This window comes from Phodopus roborovskii, unplaced genomic scaffold (genome assembly GCF_943737965.1).
Source record: "Phodopus roborovskii unplaced genomic scaffold, PHOROB, whole genome shotgun sequence".
NCBI lineage: Eukaryota > Metazoa > Chordata > Mammalia > Rodentia > Cricetidae > Phodopus > Phodopus roborovskii.
In genome coordinates this window covers 1,781,507-1,801,238 of record NW_026126480.1, presented here as the reverse complement: position 1 = coordinate 1,801,238, position 19,732 = coordinate 1,781,507, and the positions used below count along the sequence as shown (strand labels likewise).

Sequence of the window (19,732 nt, the reverse complement as noted above, 5' to 3'; positions counted from 1 at the left end):
CCACTCTTTGGCAGAGTGGACTACAGCTCATCTGTAGAGCCTGCCTCACTCTGGGCATGCACAGTTGCTCAAACTGGGCTTCAGCCAGCCTTGTAGTATTGTAAAGAAACAAAATGCTTACTTGTTTCAGGAAAAGTAAAAGAACCCAGCATCCCAGCCACCGGGAGAGCATGAAGCTTGTGCTCACAGTTACCATGGATTTACATGTTAACAGTTGTAGTTTATGTCATGATTTCCCAGCGGGCAAGGATAGTAATGTGAGTAACTACTTAGAGATCTCACAGAATCTAGGGGATAAATGTCCTCACTAATTTTAGTACACTGAAACCCGGATAAGAAAGTCACTCCTCCTTGAAGAAGCTCCTACCTGCAGCTGCTGGTGTCAGTACAGGAATCTCCTGGAAGGGTGACCTTCAATGCCTTTGCCTTATGACAGAGTTCGCAGAACTGTCCAGAAACAGAGCTGCGGGAGTGCCCCACCTACCTTCCTGTGGTAAGTCCTGGCTCCCAGGAAGGGGCTTCCTTCAGAACCAGGGCAGCAGCCCCAGAAGGGCCTCTCTCATGTCAGGCTGGAGAACAGCTCTTTCCAGTGTTCTTCACCGCTTTGACATGAAAATAACACTGCCGATTATTCCGGCAATTTCCCTAATCCATAAATAAGCCTAGGGCAGCAGGAACCAGGTGCTGGGGGTTTATAATGAATCACAGTGTGTCTGGAGAAGCAAACCTTGCTCTCTCTTCTCTGGTGGGCCATCTTTAACACACTTTTAAAATGGAACTAGCTATACCACTCCTGGGCATGCACCAGAAAGACTAACTACAAAGACACTGGCACAACCATATTTGTTGCTTGTCTATTCACAATGACAAACAAAGGGAGCCAGACCAGATGTCCATCAACAGATGAGTGCACGATGAAAATGTGGCACATATAAACAATGAAATTTTATGCAGCTGTGAAGAAAAATGAGTTTATAAAATTTACAGGAAAACGGATGGCTCTGGAAACGATTATATTGAGTGAGGTGACTCAAGAATCAGAAAGAGAATGCATATCATCTCTCATATGTGGATCATAGGTTTTAATGTTTTTATATATGTTTACCATTATAAATTATATCACATATGCATATATGATATGTAAATATGTTACTACATATGACAGTAGTTGTGAGTACTGGTCATGGAAGTAGTAAAAGGCCTGCAAAGGGGATAAATGAGGTTCTGAAGGGAGTGAGTGGTAAAAGGACACATGTGATATGAAAGCAGAAAGGCAGCTAAGCAGATGGGGTTGGAGCAGGGGAACACTGAGAAGAAGGGGGAGAAAGATTAACCATCAGCAACAGTGCTCAAAAATGTCATAGTGGAGCCCAGCAAAGTTCAGCACAGGTTCAACACAACATGAAATCGTGACATCCACAAAATTGGCACGGAAATGAAAAGTGTAACCAGTAGCTGCCACTTCCTGCCATGGCTCTGGGTGCCCGGACCAAACAGGCTTTTCAGCACTTTTCACCTCCACAGACACAAAGGAAATCAGATCGTTTAAGAAGAGCAGTGACAGTCTGTCAAAGCGAGGACTGGCTCAAATTCAGTGTGCTGCTATCTGTTCCAAGGTCAGACTGAGCAAAGACTTCAGACAAAGCAGCCAAACATTCTCTGTCACCTCTGTTCAAAATGTCTCCCTGTCCCTTGCTCTATGACCTCCATCACCAGTGGTGACATATGTCTCAAGCTGGATGTACAAGGGTGACAGAATAGTGAGACATGATGGCCTTCTCTGAAGTGGAGTTCCTTACCTGTGAAACACTCCTATCGTATTGAAAAATAAGATTGGATACCTTTGAATAAATGAACTGAATCAGACTGATTTATTCAGCACTTCATAGAACATTTAATAAGCACATTGAACTAAACTTTATTTTGTTAATACCTACAAGAAGTATGGGGGGTAATATTAGAAAATACATATTGTCCAACAAGATTCTGTGATAGAGCAATTGAGAACACAATACAGCACCCAAATCCAGAGCCTCCTTGGAAATGTCCTCCACTGTTCATTGGGATGTCTCAAGTCATGGACAAGAGCAGTTTAGAATGCAGCCATATATCAAGCCAAGTTGAATTTCTCTTCTTGACATGACTTGCAAGGAAACAAAGGTAATCTCAATTTAAACAGGTTTGGACTTATTTATATCCCTGGACAATATTAGAATCCCAGCAGTAAAATTTCACTTGTTAAGTCCTGATCTTCATAGCTGGCCATTCAAATTGTTTTAGATATTTTAGCTAATTAAAATGTCATCTATTAATTCATTTAATCCTTGATTACATACAAATCAATCAGACTTTCACTAGGAGCTCTGGGGTCCACTATAAAGGAAGAGGTTACAAACTACAAAAAAAAAAAAAAAGAAAGAAAGAAAAGAAAAGAAAAACAAGATGGAATTCCTGCTCATGAGGTGTTCTGAACCACTTGAACTTCAACATGCAAATGCACGCAATAGAAAGACACTATTTTCATACAGTTCCCTGAGAGCAAACAGTGATCTCAACCATCCAGCACCCGAGGGCTGGGAAGCCTTCAGAGAAGAGTTAGTGTCTGAGCTTCAAGGGTGAGTAGAATTTGCCAGACGTCTCATGAAAGACACTGAATTCAAGCATCCAGACTCCATACTTAACCACATAAAAGCTTGATTCTTATAAAAAGAAAGACTCTAGTATTTGTGGACAAATATAACCATAAATTGAAAACAAAACAATTTTCAAAAAATCATTTTCCAATTTCAGAGAAATTTCTGTAATGTAAAAATTCTTTGATTCCTCTTTTGTTCTTGATCACGAAGCTCTTTATAAAGTTAGGATACACCAGGAAGTGCAGGGTTGACCTCTGGAGACTTTTCAAATTTGACCAAAGAAAATGAGAAACACATAGTTATTTTGAAATGTTTCTAATTCTTCAGTTTAGAGGCGTGCCCAGAGTACACAGGAAACTGCCAACGCCAGAGCCCGCTTTCTTTCCTGGCAGTTTGAGCTCCATCTGGTCCTCACAGTAGGGTTAGAATGAAGCTGTCCCTTGTTGTGCAGCATCTGCTTGTCACTGAGTCCCATAAATGCCACTTCGAAGACTAATATTTAATATTCTGCATAGGTTACATTAATATTTTACATGTACATATATTTGGATTTGGTGAGGTGATGGCATATATTTTTAAACAGTTAAAATCAGAAATATCTAATAAAACTTAGGTTTTTAAAAATTTTAATATTTGCTTTGTTTGAATACATGCTTGAAAGAGTTTATATTCTTAGTGGGTCATCTTGTTACCTTTTTATATTTAATTATGGAATCTTTTGTGCTTTTTTTTTTTAACCACCTAAGGTTTTAAATATAGCATTGTAAGAAAAAGAATCCGTTTCTGCCTTCAGGACACTAATAAATGTTAAGTATAAAGACCTGTCAGTATTGTTGGTTTAATTATATTCATTGGCATGGAGATTAGAGGAAGGGACACTAATGTAAAATTTAAATTTGTAATTTCCCCCAAATTCAATACAAAGAGAAGTGACCCCACTTATCCACCACATCAATAAAAACATCTGAAGGCTGACTAGAGACCTGAACTGATTTTCTCTTAGAAAGTCTGGCTTAAATATTTAGCACTGATAACATAACAATCTGATTCATTCATTCAATAACTTTGAAATATTTAATGAGCACCCATAACAGCTATAATGGTGATTATTAATAACCGCAACCAATACAAATGTGGAATTTATTTAATGCTGAGTATGGTGCTAAGTGCTTTCTCTTAACAACCCCCTTAAAGAACCCTTGATTACCCCCCAGTCCAGGTGAGAAAAGGGAGACATAGAGTCACAGGTTTTACTAACGTCACCCAACAAGGAAATTGATCCTAAATTGTTTCCAAGTCAGTCTGATTTGAGAGCTGCACGTCCTCCTATACTTTAGGTCCTCACAGCAAACCCTGTCGATACCTGAATGTCTTTTAAAATGGCATGCTTGCCCACACCTTCCATGTCACAGACTCAGACTTGGAGTTTATCACTAGGCATTCTGATTGCAGATGAGAAACCAAGGACAACAATGGGGCAAAGTCTAAGCAAGGTGCTTTACTTGAGGGCACGCCTCCCCTATGTCTCGGGGAGGGTTGGAAAGCCTCCATCCTCTTCCTTATCTCAAATTCTAGCCTTCTTCTCATTTACTATGTGGATCGGACACACCCACTCACTAGACTACTAGTTACACATAACACTATAAAAATCACCAAAGTAGTAAGAAAGCATGTGAAAATGATTTTTATTTAAGTCATGTTTAAATGTTACATTAAAACATAAACATTGTGCATGTTTATAGATACTGTGGGATATTTGAACATATATATGTGTATATATATACATATATATATGTATATATATACTGTACAGTGTTTTATTTTAACAAGGATCTAGATCTCTTCAGAAGCTATCTGATTGACAACTTCGTCACTGACTAACTTGATGAAGCTGAGAATGGATCTTGGCCTCATATAAAATAAGCCCTAAATTGAGTTTCCAGTTTAGAGGTAGTGTTGACTCTCTTGTAGTTCTGTGGCTGTAGTTCTCAATTGTCACTCAGGCCTATTTCATCTTCTACTGTGAGGCCCGTGAGAAAAGGTGTTAAGTGTCTACAAGAGGATGGTGAGCATTGGAAGAGCTGATTCAGCTCCTTATTGGAAGACTAGCAAGGGAGGGTGTGGAGCAGTATAAACACTCATTTCTGAGACAGGCATCTCATGCTATAAGGCAGGCCATCTCATGCTATGAGGCAGTAGAAGTCTCAGCCATGCACCTACTAGAGCAGAGCTCAGGATCCCAAGGGAACACTGTAACACCTCACTGTCGCCTGCAACATGGAGAAAATCATAGTTCCTTGCTATAGACTTGAATGTGTTTCCCCCAGTCCCTGAATTATCACTGCAATAAGTAGGACCATTATGAGTTAAACACTTCATGAAGTAAATTAATATTATGAAGGAATGGGATTTTTACTGTGAGGCTGCATGTGGTATGGAAGTGAGCCAGCTGTGTTTATTTTGCATGTCCACGAGATGCCCAGTGTTCCATTATAGTAGCACAGACACCTCCATCTTAGATTTCTTGGCCACTAGACTCATGAGGCAAATAAGTTTCTTTTCATTGTAAATTATCAAGTCTGTGGTGCTCATATCTCTCTTTGTCTGTTTATATTGAAGGTTGCATGTTATAAAATTTGATTCACAACACGGAGCCTAATGTATGCACTTAAGGAGTACACTGGTAATCGTTATAGACAAGTACTATCTCTGCTCCTTTGTTCTTGCAGATTCCTCGTTTGTATGGTGACAATTCTCTTCTCATCCTATTGCAGTGTGGTTCTACAGACCCAGTAAGATGATGTATGTTAAAGCCTTGCCTGGTATCTGGGAATGTATCTCAGAGGTAAAGCTTTAGGCATTCTTGGTTTGAGCAAGGTTCTGTATCTAATCTCCAGCACTTCAAAGAAGGGGAAGCAATAAAATGAAACTCCCAGGTCTTTACCTTTTGAGCTTCAGTTCAAATCCCATAGCCTCGGGGAAGCCTTCAGAGTTGACATAATAAAAATCAGAGTGGTTCTCTCTTGTACATTTTCTAGCTCATGCCTGCTCCCTGGGCTAGCCTGCATTTCTGTTTTCCTCATGTTGAATTTTGTTTTATGTTCATGGCATTTAATGCCCCACACTGTGAGGGCGGGGGTCATTTGCTTGCTGAGTCCCACAACCCCAGAAATCTTATACAGAGTGGACAGACAGCAAGCTTTCAGGCCTCACCCTGAGTACACTTTTAACTTCTCAATGGCAGTGCCCACAAAAAGGTTTGAAAAGGCAGTGAGGGGGGGTTGGGGTTCTCCCCCACCTCAGGTGGGGGAAAGATGGACAAGTACAGAAAAAGAAGAGAGCAATCATCTATGATCAGCATGTGAACACCTGCTGTTTACACAGCATGTTTCTCTCAAAGGTCAGAGTACTCTACAAATCCATCATGTTGCTGTCCATATGGCCATCACACAGATGACTTAAGAGCCAAGTTATTTTTCTATGACAAACCTAGGAAACATCTAAAAGCAATGAGTTGTATTTAAGCCCTGGACCCTCTGTATTAAGGACTACTGTTCGTTAGCTTTTGGGGGGTAGAAGACAATAGCACCTGGAACTGGCTGAGAGAGGGATGTATTCTTAGGCCCCTCCTTCTGTGCCTCAATTTTTTTTTTTTTTTTTTATGATCGATGGGAGTAATATTTGTTCTCTGAGGCTCTACTTTGAAAATTACAGCTGTTAGGAAAAATGAGCAATGGATGTCAAAACGGGCTGAGGTAGTGCTGGAGGATAATGCTTCAAAACACAATCTTTTTACACAGTGGATTAAGTACAGGTAATGTCTGTTAGCTGCTCTCGGCATGTAAAGAGCAGCTAACATTTTCTGTGTAATGGTCTATCCAACCCTTAAACCAACTCCAGAAGCCCCAGTGTATAGAAGAGGTACCGAAGCAGAAAAAGGTTAGGATGAAAGCCACATAGCTTCTCAGGTGCAGGCCCCAGCATGGTACATAGCTACGAGTTCTTGTGACATAGAAACAGTAGCGATGAGACCATACCACATAGACATAAGACAGGAAAAGCTACTTTATGGGGAAAACAAAGGAGAAGATCAGGCCGTTCAGCTCAGCAGAGGCAACAGCAATCTTTTATTTACATTTGGGAAAGAGTAAGCTGAAGCTTGAAATTTTTCACAGCTTTAAAAGATGTTTTCCTTCTTGTGCACAAGTATTCTGGCCTTGTATTTGTGGAAATGGAAAGTAAATTAATCTAGGAACCACTGAGCTCCTCCTATGCTTAGCACCATTAGTGAAGTCAAAGAACTTTCTTAAGTTTTTAATTTTTTTTAATTTTTTGAGACTGGTCTCCCTGTGTAGTCCGGACTGTCCTGGAACACTCACTCTGTAGACCAGGCTGGCCTTGAACCCAAAGATCCTCTTGCCTTTGCTTCCTGAGTGCTGGGATTAAAGGTGTACTACACCACCTGGTTTAGGACTTTAATGCTTAAATCAGGAATGACTGAGTTCCTTCTGTTGCTGGTGTCATCGTCTTGCTTGAACACCCTGCTTCCATGGTTTGATATGAGTCTCATGATGAAGCCAAGGGACTAGGGATTTGAATTTGTGAGAAAGTACAAGAGCAGGATAAAAGAAATGCATATCAGCTCATGGGCAATGGACCAAGTTAACCCTGTATTATAGTCTTGGATAAAACAGTTCTCAAATGCTCAATGTGTTTATATGTAGAGCTGGCCTACAGCTCCAAAACTGGGCATAGACATGATATGAAAAAAGAAAGGTCAAGTTTTTCATCCCATTTTAGTTATCCATCAGTTAGGCTCAGTGCCTTCACATTTTTTGTAAAATAATATGTTTGCCTAAACATCAGAAGAGCTTTGGTATTGAAACTGGTAGAAAGCTAACGACATGCCATGTGGCCATGAGGCCTCCAAAGTTACTAGTATCAAGTTAGTTAAGAGTAAATGAAGCTGGAGGATTTAATCTGGGCTTTCTTTTGTAATAATTCTCTTGATTTTCTCAGTTGTGTGGTTGTCTTGAACCCTACTAGGTTTCACTTGGCTTAGTCATAAGGAGTTCCAAGTCCATAAATATTTCCATTAGGAGCTATAAACCCTTAGAGACCCATAATTTAATCTGTTTTACTTGTATGATTTTAAAAGTTAATATAAGCACAGCCTGGATCATTGAGATAACCATCTGTACTAGTTTCTTTTCTATTGCTGTAATAGCAGCTTATAGAAGAAAAAGTTCTTTTGGGCTTAAGGTTCAGAGGGTTAGAGTTCATGATGGCAAGGTATGGCAGCAGGAGCAGGAAGCTGAGAGATCACATCTTAGATCTCAAGCACAAAGCAGACAGGGTGCAAAGAAAACCTGTCCAGACTTTGAAGCCTCCAGTGACACACTTCCTCAGGTAAGGCACACCTCCTAAGCCTACCTAAAACACCAACAACTGGGGACCAAGTATTTTAAATGCCAGAGACTTTGGGAAACATCTCAGTCAAACTGCCACATGGACTCTATCAAGAATTAATCTGGTTTTCTGTGCCTGTGTGTGCTAGTCTTTGGCCCTAGGGGGTCACCACTTTCATTGTTACACTAATAAGAAAGAGACCTAGGGAGAACAAAGGCAATATGGTAGGCCTCAGAGAGACCAGAAGTGAGAGACAGTCCTTAAAAGCACCTCACATACCATAAGAGTATGTGAACTACTCTATAGAAAACTAAAGAGAATCTTTCTGTCAGTCAGTTGCTGTATGTTGTCAACAGCTGAGGAAGTAGTAATAACCTAATTGTACTGTTTCTGGAAGATAATTTTTGTATTCAATTTAAAAATGGGTCTTGGTTTTATTTTTGAACTATTCAAAAGTTTAAGTTTTTAGCTAGTTTTATGTGTGTATATATTCACATTAATGGACTATTTTTATTTTTTAAGAAAATTTAAGACTGGGGAGATCTAAGAAAGTTTTGCCTTTAATGTGGTGGACAATACTAGTTTCCTTTATATTTGAAAAACACTACTCAACAATGTGTTCAGAGCTTTCTTATTTAAAGGCAAAGACTAACTCATTGGGCATGTCATTAAAGTACTGGTGTGGAATAGGATGTTAGGCCCTCCCTTTCTGAGGACAGGCTTTGACAGGAAAAAGGAAAGCTTCTCTGGGATTGACAGGGGGGAAAAAATGACCTTTGCAAAATCTTGTCCTACCATTCAGTGGCTGTTTGATGGTGTGCAAGATTAGGCCTTTCCAGTCCTCCAGTCCTTGGGGGAAACACAGCATCCTCACCTTTTCATCTTCGTGACCTGCATGAAATGTAGGTTCATAGTAGATGTGGGGGAGGGAGACTACCAAGGCTCTGGCATTAGATACTTAAATAGTGAAGTCACTAGGCTGGCTTGGAGCAGCCCCCCAGCTGTGGACTCCTTGGAGTGATTTCAGTAAGCAAGCACCACAAGCTAGGAGGTGGCTCCACCAGCTGGTGCCCTGATGCCCCAGTAAAGACCAAGCAGGTCTTCACCAGCCAACCCCTGGGAAGCTGCCAAGCCTGCAGTCCCCTGCAGCGTGTGCTCCTGGGGACCCAGCATGCAAGTGGCTGAAGTGCAGAGCCTGCGAACTTGGTAGTCCTGCCTCTGGGTTACAAAGTGTTTTTCTCTGAAGGCTCTTGAGGCAGAGGTAACTTGGAAAGTTCTGTCATCACAATTTAAGGCGTACAGAATGTGAATGAGTAAGGAGCTCACAAGCTGGAAGTGAACTTTCCCAAACCTGCTCAGGAGCGCCCCAAGCACCCGGTGTGCTGGAGGGAACCGCCCTTGCTGAAGCACCATGCCTTTGCAAACCTCGGGCAGTGCAGTCGCCTAGAACTCGGTGTGCTTTGTTTAGAGGTAGAGGGTGTCCCTGGCAGGACCGGGTGCATCGGAGCCACAGGGGCATCCTGAGGCGGTGACCCCTTGGTGATGAGGTGCAGCGGAGACCCACCTGCGCAGGGTCTCTGAATGGCAGGCTGAGGATGAAGGCAGGCAGCGAGAAGGGGCGGTGTCGGCCGGCGGGCGGCTTGGATCGCGGCCGGGGGCGGGGCGGGAGGGCCGGGTAGGAGCGCGGGGGTGTGGGGGGGGCGGACCCGCGCTGCGGACGCTGCTGGCCAGCTCGCTCGCACTTGGTCGCGCTGCAGAGCAGGCATGGGAGCCGCGCGCGTCCTCCGGGCTCCCACACCTGTCTGAGCGGCACACGGCCGCAGCCCAAGCGGGCTGCTTCACGCGGGTGAGTGCAGTGAGGGGACCCGGCGTTGCCGGCTGGGTGCGGAGGACCCAGGCGTGTGTCGAAGTGGGACAAAGGACCGGGTGCGCGCGGGCTGGGGTGGCTGCGGGCTGCGTGAGCCACTGGAGACCTCGTCCCGGCCTCCGCACCGGCTACAGGCTGGAAGGAGAGCCTGAAGGAGCCTCCTGGGACATGCGTGCTGTAGGGCGTATGGATTCACGCAGTGTCACTCATAAAGTGAATGGGGAAAGCAGGCTTTGAAACTGCTGTCTTGGATTCGGGAAGTCGAGTGGAACCTAGTCTGGCAAGATGTCCTCGGACTGGTCAGGTCAGGCTCTCGCAGGAACACACACCTCCATTTCTATCACTTGCTTTTCTTGAGTTCTGCATATACTGTATCTGATTCTATCACGCTCTGAGCATTAATTTTTAACCGGACACGTGATTATGAACACACCTTAACAAGCCAGAAAAAGTCAGCAAACACAGGTTGGGAAAAAGTTCTGCTCTGAGTGGATAGTTTAGTGCAGCGTGCTAAACTTAGAAAATGCTGCCTGTACTGTCGACAGTTGTTGGAAGCAAATATTTCTTCAACCTGTAGCCATTTATGACAAATCATTAACTTTGAAATAAAAGCGTTTTCCTCCCCCCTAGAACTTTTAAAAGAGGAAGACTTATTTGGATGGAGCAGTGCCACCCACCTCTTGAAGTGGGGCCCTGCTCTCCCTCCCACCTCCACCAAAGCATCCCTTGGGAAAAGCCTCCGATAAAAATCCTGTTTATTTTATTGCCCGTTGGGTGACACCCATGAGAATTCAGAAATAGCCTGTGACTGGTGGAAAGCTCCAGGCTATTCAGTAGCTCAGGTAGAACAGGAATTGTTTCTCCCAGCTCTTGAAAGTGAACAGTGAGGGGTCCCAACAGACTCCTTGGGAACAGGTATGACAGTATTAGAAATAGACTCACCAGGACCTATAGGAAGAGTTGAATTAACAGTTAAAGTTAGGTGTAGCCAGAATGCCTATCAGTTAGTATCAGGATATTGGTAGACATTGTTTCAAGAGCAGACACCGGCAGGAGAGAATTTAAAAGAACTATTAACTGTCTTTCAAGGAATCTCTTAGGAGCTAGGTACAGTGGTGCATGCCAGTGAATCCCAGCACTTATGAGGGTGAGGAAGGAGGATGGGGACTTTATGGCTAGCCTGAGTAACACAGAGAACATTATTTTAAAGAGTCTTTTAGGACAGGATTGGAGGTGGGAGAAAGGGGCTAAAGATTTCACAGAGACACGACATTTATTTCCTTCTGAGTGTTTATGTCCATATGTACACCATGTACAAATGAATAAATTCTTCTCTTGTATTTTTCCATTATTATAAGCAGTCAGTAAGTAAGTTGTCATGCTGTCTCTGAACTGGGGAGGAAGCAATTTTCCAAGGTAATTAATATGGATCTCATTTCTGTCTCGCCGACAATTCAGGTAGACAGTGGATATAGGTGTGTTTTTCTGCCGGTAGTGTAAGTGCCAAAGTGCCCATTAGTGTGTCTGAGAACATTGTTGGCCCAGGTCTGCAGTGTTTAATAGTCTCGGGTTCTCCTGAGCATCCCTCCCAAGGATGCTTTAGGGGCAAGTGAACCAGGCATTATTCATGCACAATTCCGAATGACTCTAGGGAGTTTGTTTCTCACGGTCTCACCATTGACAGCTCTCTGCACTCTGTTCTTGCTCTGATAGAGAAGTTAAATTCCATATGACCAAGAGATTGTGTTTGGATTGCTGGGCTTTTAAGTCCCCTCCAGTTCCCCTATAAGACTATCCCCTATTAGGCTATCGTGTGATTAGGTCTGTTTTGCTCTAATGTGTTATGTGGCTCTGGAAAGTTTTTCCCTTGAAGCCTTTGTTTGCTTATTGGAGTTAAATCATTCTCTCAAATACTGCCACCCTTTGAGTAGGACTGAGTTGTTGCAGTTTTTAAGACTACTGTGTAGAGAATCATAAAAGGCAGTCCCAGTACACCAGTCCCCAGAAACATTATTTATTCATTAGCACATCTGATAATGTGCAAAGTCCCTCTACCATAAAATTATTGTTACCTAGTATTGCAACCTGGGGGGCAGGGAATGTGTAGCCCTCTTGGGAGTCAGATACCCAGAGCTGGAAAAGAAATGTATTATTTCTGTATTACTAAACATGGTGAAAAAAAAATAGTTGTTCACCTTGCTTTTCCATTCCACTTTGCCATTTGGTAGAGTAATGCATAAAAACATTTAGTTGGAAAGATCAGAAGATAATTTATGTGTATGTGGATTCTGTATCCTGCAAAGGTTCATTCTTAGAAATGGAAAGTGATAGACCTAACTTTTATTTGTCCAGATTTGGTTTTATGGAAGATAAGCTTTGGAAATCTTCATTCCTTTAAAAAAGATGCTGGTTTTCCAAATAGTTCTACAAGAACAACACAATCTACTTTTAAACATTAGAGGAATTAAAGTTAAGTAGGACATGTATCATGTTTCCATTTCTGGGATTAGAACTGTGTATGGTAAGTCTGTTTACATCCCTGAACGGCTCTGTATAAATCACTTTAGATGTGCATATTACATGCTACTTTGAGTTTGTGATATTAGAAACAATATTTAACTATGGGGGTATCCTTTTATCAAGCGAGATGAGAAATTAATGCAAGGCTACTTACGTCAGTCTAAAACATCCCAGTTGCTACTGGTTGTCTTACAAATAGAAGTATACCAGGGACAGGGGTGCATGCTTCAGAAGTGACCTCCAATGACAGTAGGGCTGTTTCTTTCTTTTTCTTTGGGACTTTCCTAAAAGCATCCTCTGGACTAACCCATCCTTCCACTGGGTTCTTAAAAGTCATCCTTGATAGATACCTTTGTGGTTTTGTTTGTTTTTGTTTTTTGGCAGATTGAGCATGGAGGTTTTAACTCCCAGTGAAATAACAGACTAATGTGATATGTTTTCCTTTCCCCACCCTGTACCTCCAGCTTCCATAAATAACATAGTCACTGACCTGGCTGGACATTTTTAATCCTGAAAAAAAATATGCAAGTAGAGAATACTGGACTTGCAAGGACCAGTGAAAGTGATTTCTTGGCTTGAGTTGCTATTCAGAATAGTTTTCAAATCCATGTTAAATAAGGTTTAATGACATAGCAAGTGACTTTGGATGCTTATATCCTCAACCAGATGCCAGTTAAAATCTATGAAGGCTTTACAACCAGCTTTACCTCTCAGTTGCACACCAGATATTCCAAATCAATTTTGAATAAAGACCTGCCCTGGTTTCTTGACGTCTGAATCCCTTTCTGTGTTTGGATTAAAGTTTTAACTTTCAGAGGCATACACAAACCTTAGGGAAAACATAGAATGAAGATTGTCAGGGTGAAGTCTTATCACCTATGAGTAACACTGGGAACTTACAGCCTTTTTTCAAGCTAAGAGAGAATAGTCCTTCCAGAGTATCCCCCAATTTGAGCTTATACAAAGAAAGCTGCGCTCTTCCCTAAGTGGATGGCAATCTTTCCCATAGATGGCCAACTTCTCCATGACCCTGGCTACATGATGAGAACTTAAGTTGCTAGGAATCTGAATTGGTAATAGCCTATCATTTAGTAGACCCCCTCAAAATTCTTTCATTGTAAGAGATCTCTAAAATTCTTGGCACATAGTCATCCACCGTTTTGCCAAGGAGCAAATTTGACCCTCTATACTGACAACTATCAGGACAAGAGCAAAGCTAATTGACTACCCAGCACCCACATCCCAAGGAAAACTAGATACCCCTCCATGCAGTACCACTCACTTCACTGGTTTCTAAAGACATTGCTTCTTTTGCAAACACAGGCTAAGGGAGGATGTCATGTTAGCACTCGTGAAACAGAACATACTTTGGGACCTTAGAAAGTATTCTTTAAATAAATAAGGATTTGCTGTACAGGCAAAGCACTTGGAAAGAGGCCTTAATTTCACCTGAGGGGAGGATTAATTCATTAAAGCAAAGTTCCTTGGTGGATTTTATTTTTAAAAAAAAAAATGTATTTGTGTAGCTTCAGAGTTTTTCTGCATTTTTCTTCCCTGATTCCCTTGTCATTAGACAACTTCATTTTTTAAGGTAAAGGATAAAGCTAAAGACAGTTAGCAGCACTTTGGTACAGTTGATAATTCAGATTCTACAGAATTATGTGTGTGTTTCAGATTTGGAATTCAAAGTTTCATGTGCTGATATGAGCATATATTTTTTTTTTTTTTCCGAGATGGAGTTTTGTCTGTGTAGCTTTGGAGACTCTCCTGGCACTTGCTCTGTAGACCAGGCTGGCCTGGAACTCACGGAGATCTGCCTGCCTCTGCCTCCCAAGTGCTAACGTTAAAGGTGTGTGCCACCACTGCCTGGCATGTTAATATATCTTAACTCTCATATTCCTCTTGTCCACTGAAAATATGATGTGTAGCTATACTTGTGATAAATGTACCGTGGTGCTGTCTTATTTCCTACTCTCCCACACAGTCATACTTTAAAAACAGGGACACTTGACAGCTTAGACCTCTGGGCTCTGTGTCTCTTTAAGATAAAATGAGATAAAACTTGGTGCATCAAGCCTAGCAGAAAAGAAGGAATAGTTATCCAGCAGCCTGAGCAGGAGACACCTGGCTTCTTTAACAGATCACATTTGACAGGAGTTCTGATGTGAGTTTAGTGGCTAGTAAAGGCAGGAATTACCATAGAGCAAAGACTGCTCAAACCCAAATGAGCCTGCTAGCTGGGCCCTCAGCCAGTAAGTGGGAATAGTCGGGTAAGGAGCATGCCCTAGAGTTCTCAAAGTGTTACCATCCCCATATCACTCAGCTCTCCATTGCAGGGTGGACTCTGATAGCATTATCACACCTTCCCTGGTTCACATTGAAGTTGAAGCATTAGTCCTGACATTAGTATCCCCACCAAACACTTGTAAATACACATGTACTCGTATCCATGTACTCCATGTTTTCAAGGATGTAAGAAAATACCTTAATGCATTTCCTCCCCAAGTACCTAAGGACTCCAAAAGTACCCAAGACTTCCTCTTTAGAAAGACGAAGAAACATAGAATTTTATGGAGTTAGGGAATCCTGAGAAGTTGGAGTTTTTAAGGATCTCATTGTTTCATTTCTCCAATCCTATTATCCCCCACAGTAGAATTCAAGGAGGTGAGGTGTGTGTGTGTGTGTGTGTGTGTGTGTGTGTGAGAGAGAGAGAGAGAGAGAGAGAGAGAGAGAGAGAGAGAGAGAGAGAGAGAGAGCAGAGGTGGTAGAACACACATTTTAGAGTGTGGATATTGTGGGTGTGGCTTGGCTTGCCCAAATAGGCTACGTCAGGTCAGTGGAGTTATTCAGGATTATGTGAAGCAAGCTCAAAACACCCAGAAGTCTATGGGTATGTCTATACCCTGCAAGAGGAAGAGAGTGAGAATAAGGAAATCACTGTTTCCTCTTGTTCCTGCTTTGTTCCCTTAGCTGGCCTCGAATCTCACTCTGGGATGTCTGACTGTGAATGAATTACCCTGCCCACTGAGTCAGCTGAACCAGAAGATATGGAGCCAGTCAGAGCCCACTGATGCTTGAGCAATGATGAAAGAGCTTCAACCCCTCTTTGTTATAGCTTCCCTCCAGGGATGACTGATCAAGGTTTCAAATACATCCTTCAGGATAAAATTTGTACTCTTGCATTTAGTTCACACAGTGCTCCACAGTGGGGTTCTTACCTGCAGTCACCCCACCTATTGTCACCTCTGCTGAGCTGAATATAATTCCTGAAATGATTCGCACTGTTGCATACCTCCATGCCCTTGCAGAGACTGCCGTTCCTTCTAAGTGCCCCCTTGTCTGTCTCTTAATTTCCTAATGCCTTTTCTACTCCACACCTCCCTCCAGCAGAAAACCTCTCCTGGTCCTCTTTCTTCCTACACCTAACTTTATACCCTCTGTCTGCGCTAGCACTTCATTTATGCATATCTGTCACTAGAAGTCCTAAGCCACAACAACATTAATTTATTCTTCCAGTGACACAAGCATTTGCCCAATGATCCTTTGAAATGTTGGCAGGGTTTTAAGGGGGAAGCATTAGACAAACTGAAAACACAGATACAGACACCTAAATAAATAACAAACAGTAATAGTCAGAAAGTTATTAGACTTAATACAGTGTTAAAGCTTCACATCTTTGGCAACAATTTCTTAAGTATGCAGCATAATCCAAAGGTCTACAATTCTATATTTGTATGCAAGTGTAAAGATGATGGTTCAGGAGCCAACAGCTGGAGTTCATCCATGCCCTAGAGTATGACACTTCAGTGGATCTGGATGAACTATACCTACCTTCCCAAGGGTTGGATCAAAGGCAATACCTAACCCCCACCCCCAAATTCAAAGAAAAAATTCTCATGTCATCTTCTAAACGCATGCATCATGTAGGAAAGATAAGATTCCTAGTAAGTATGACTCTACCTTTCCCTGATGTCTTTGCTGCCCAGTAAAGTGTGTGATTTAGATTTACTATTTAAATAAGCATGCTGCCCAGAAAATCATGTAAGAACTTATTGTAATAGAAATGAGAACAAGAATCAAGGGGGGAAAAGGCCAGGGGACAAGGTGTTGTATAATCAAGTAGAAAAAAGTACATAATCCTGTAAAAATGAGAGCTTGCCTTATGTTCACAGACTAATGTTAACTGTGTAGATGCAGCCTGGTAATGGTCTATGGTTATTGCTTCTTAGGCATGAAGGGAAGGAACAGCCAGTTTCATCTGGGGATGAGGTGTGGGAATGATCCCAAGCTCAAGTCCTTGCATGGAAGTGAGACCATTAACTCAGGAATTCTCTCCCTGGAAACCTGAGGACGGCTCAGAGTCTTAGAAACATGACCAGCAAGCACACTGCCACACTTTGCCAGGCTGCAGTAAATGAGCTACAACCCTTGTCCTCTTGACTTTTTGTCTTTGTTTCTACAGCAGCAGTCAGCATGGCCGGGATCCCAGGGCTCTTCATCCTTCTTCTTCTCTTGCTCTGTGTGTTCAGGGAGGTGAGTCCCTACAGTAGTCCATGGAAACCCACTTGGCCAGCTTACCGTCTCCCTGTAGTCTTGCCTCAGTCCACCCTCAACTTAGCAAAGCCAGACTTTGATGCCAAAGCCAAATTGGAGGTGTCCTCCTCATGTGGACCCCAGTGTCACAAGGGAGCACCACTGCCCACCTATGAGGAGGCCAAGCAGTACCTTTCCTATGAAACCCTGTATGCAAATGGCAGCCGCACAGAGACTCAGGTGGGCATTTACATCCTCAGCAATGGCGAAGGCAGGGCACAAGGTAGAGACTCAGAGGCCACGGGGAAATCTCGCAGGAAGAGGCAGATTTATGGCTATGACAGCAGGTTCAGCATTTTCGGGAAGGACTTCCTGCTAAACTACCCTTTTTCAACATCAGTGAAGCTGTCTACAGGATGCACCGGCACCCTCGTGGCAGAAAAACACGTCCTTACTGCTGCGCACTGCATACATGATGGGAAAACCTATGTAAAAGGGACACAGAAACTCCGAGTGGGCTTCCTGAAGCCCAAGTATAAAGACGGTGGCAGAGGGGACAACAGCTCGAGCTCAGCTGTGCCTGATAAGATGAAATTTCAGTGGATCCGGGTGAAACGCACCCATGTGCCCAAGGGATGGATCAAGGGCAATGCCAATGACATCGGCATGGATTATGACTACGCCCTTCTGGAACTCAAGAAACCCCACAAAAGGAAGTTCATGAAGATTGGGGTGAGCCCTCCAGCTAAGCAGCTCCCAGGGGGCAGAATCCACTTCTCTGGTTATGACAATGACCGACCTGGTAATTTGGTGTACCGCTTCTGTGATGTCAAAGATGAGACCTATGACCTTCTCTATCAGCAGTGTGATGCCCAGCCAGGGGCCAGTGGTTCAGGGGTCTACGTGAGGATGTGGAAGAGACCACAGCAGAGATGGGAAAGGAAAATTATCGGCATCTTTTCGGGCCACCAATGGGTGGACATGAATGGCTCTCCACAGGATTTCAATGTGGCAGTCAGAATCACTCCTCTTAAATATGCACAGATTTGCTACTGGATTAAAGGAAACTACCTGGACTGCAGGGAAGGATGATGCGGCTTCTTCACGCCAGCACTACAGGGTCTTTTTGGCACTCGTAGGAGACACCAGCTTTTTATCATTGACTCTTGTGCTTGCGTGTCATATAATATCTTTTACCCAACATTCTCCAAATGGCAAAATAATTGGCTTTATTATTTGAGAACTATTGTGTGCATTAGAGTGTTTAAACAGTTTGAAAGCATACTTTTGTGTAGAGATTTTAAAATATTGATGTTTGGGGCAATAGGGAATATTGGGCAAGTAAGTTAAACTTTCAGATTTTTTTTAAACTTTGATTTTTTTTGCCTTATCCAATCCTGCTTCAAAGGTTTATATTAAATATGTGACATACAGAGGAAAGGAATTCTAATGTTTGTATATGTATGTGTTTTCTTCTGAGAGTCATATATTGATATTTTTGTAATGTGTGGCTATAATGCACCTGAATGGCAGCGTCATAGCACTTCAATAGGCAATTATAATGTTTTGGATTCAACATTTATAAACATTTATGTAGTAGTCCTTGAAGAGAGACAGTAATTTATTGGCTATATTGATTCACATATAAAACCATGTCTTACAGTAAACAGAATTCCCATGCTGCTTTTAGTTTTGAAAATAAAATTTTCTCTTCCAAAAACTATGGCTCTACTTTTGTGGGAAGTCTGCATATGCCTCTGCAAATCTTGTCATTATACCAAAGTGGGCAAGATCATTCATCCCAATCCTTCCACTTAGCATGATTTCACTCATTTATCTGGGACTAATGGTTTCTGGAAAGACAGTAAGTGGAGCCTAATTAGAACAGGCTGAATTGTTTCCCAGCTAACAGTTGGGGCCACAATAAAAATTCTTGCATTTTACCTCCCAGAGTGCTTCACATCTCTCTGTTTATCATTTGGATGGGTAATTTAAAATGAATTAAATTCCTAAGAACAATGGATGTACTGATCCATGGGTGTCACAGCAGAATAGCCAGCCCCTTGTTTAGCCAGCTGAGCACAGTCATACAGCCTAATCCAATATTACTCTGCATAGTTTTCAACATGTTTCCAGATAGCTGTGTATTTGCAATTTGCAAACTTTTCTTTTTTTACTGTACTTATTTTATAGTTTTAAAAAAATTTTGGAAGTTGCTATAGGAAAGACCAGTATAGCTCTATTTTCCCAGCTTGAATGGGGGGGGGAGGTGGGGAGAGTTCTCTTGCTGGAATGGTCTAGGCTATCAGCACATTGAATGAGATACAACAGTCAAAAAGCAATTGAAGACAGTTGGTGAAATGGTTCAGGAGGCAAAGGTACATGCTGCCAAGCCTGACAACCTGAATTCAACTCCTGGAATCCACACAGTGGAAGGGGAGAACTGACTCCCACAGGTTGGCCTCTAATCTCCACAGATGCATGGTAGCATGTGAGTGCCTCCCCATAAATAAACAAAGGTAACTGAAAAGCTGGAGGGCTGGGGGATGGCTAAGTAGTTAAGAATGTTTGCTGTGAATTCAAATCCCCAGCACTCACATAGCACACACACACACACCTGTAATACCAGCACTGCCAGGGACAGAAATAGGAAGATTGCTGGGTCTTGCTGTTTTCTGGATTAGCTCCAAGTTCAGTGAGGAACTTTGCAAAGGAATAAGGCAGAGAATTCCTCTAGCTTCTACACATGACATGCACAGAGGTATAA

The 19,732-nt window shown here is 42.4% G+C and overlaps 1 protein-coding gene across 4 annotated transcripts; it reads left to right on the top strand.

Moving 5' to 3' along the window:
• The first annotated feature begins 472 nt into the window (after window positions 1-472).
• Prss23 (serine protease 23) lies at window positions 473-18,908 on the top strand. 4 transcript variants are annotated; one of them, XM_051192191.1, is made up of 2 exons: window positions 473-493; window positions 16,895-18,908. In XM_051192191.1, exon 2 carries the CDS (start codon window positions 16,906-16,908, stop codon window positions 18,055-18,057), a length of 1,152 nt encoding a protein of 383 aa, XP_051048148.1. In that variant the 5' UTR covers window positions 473-493; window positions 16,895-16,905; the 3' UTR covers window positions 18,058-18,908. The 4 variants fall into 4 exon arrangements, with proteins under 4 accessions (XP_051048148.1, XP_051048149.1, XP_051048146.1 ...); XM_051192192.1 differs by lacking the exon at window positions 473-493 and adding an exon at window positions 9,292-9,306; XM_051192189.1 differs by lacking the exon at window positions 473-493 and adding an exon at window positions 9,753-9,891.
• The last annotated feature ends 824 nt before the right edge of the window (window positions 18,909-19,732 follow it).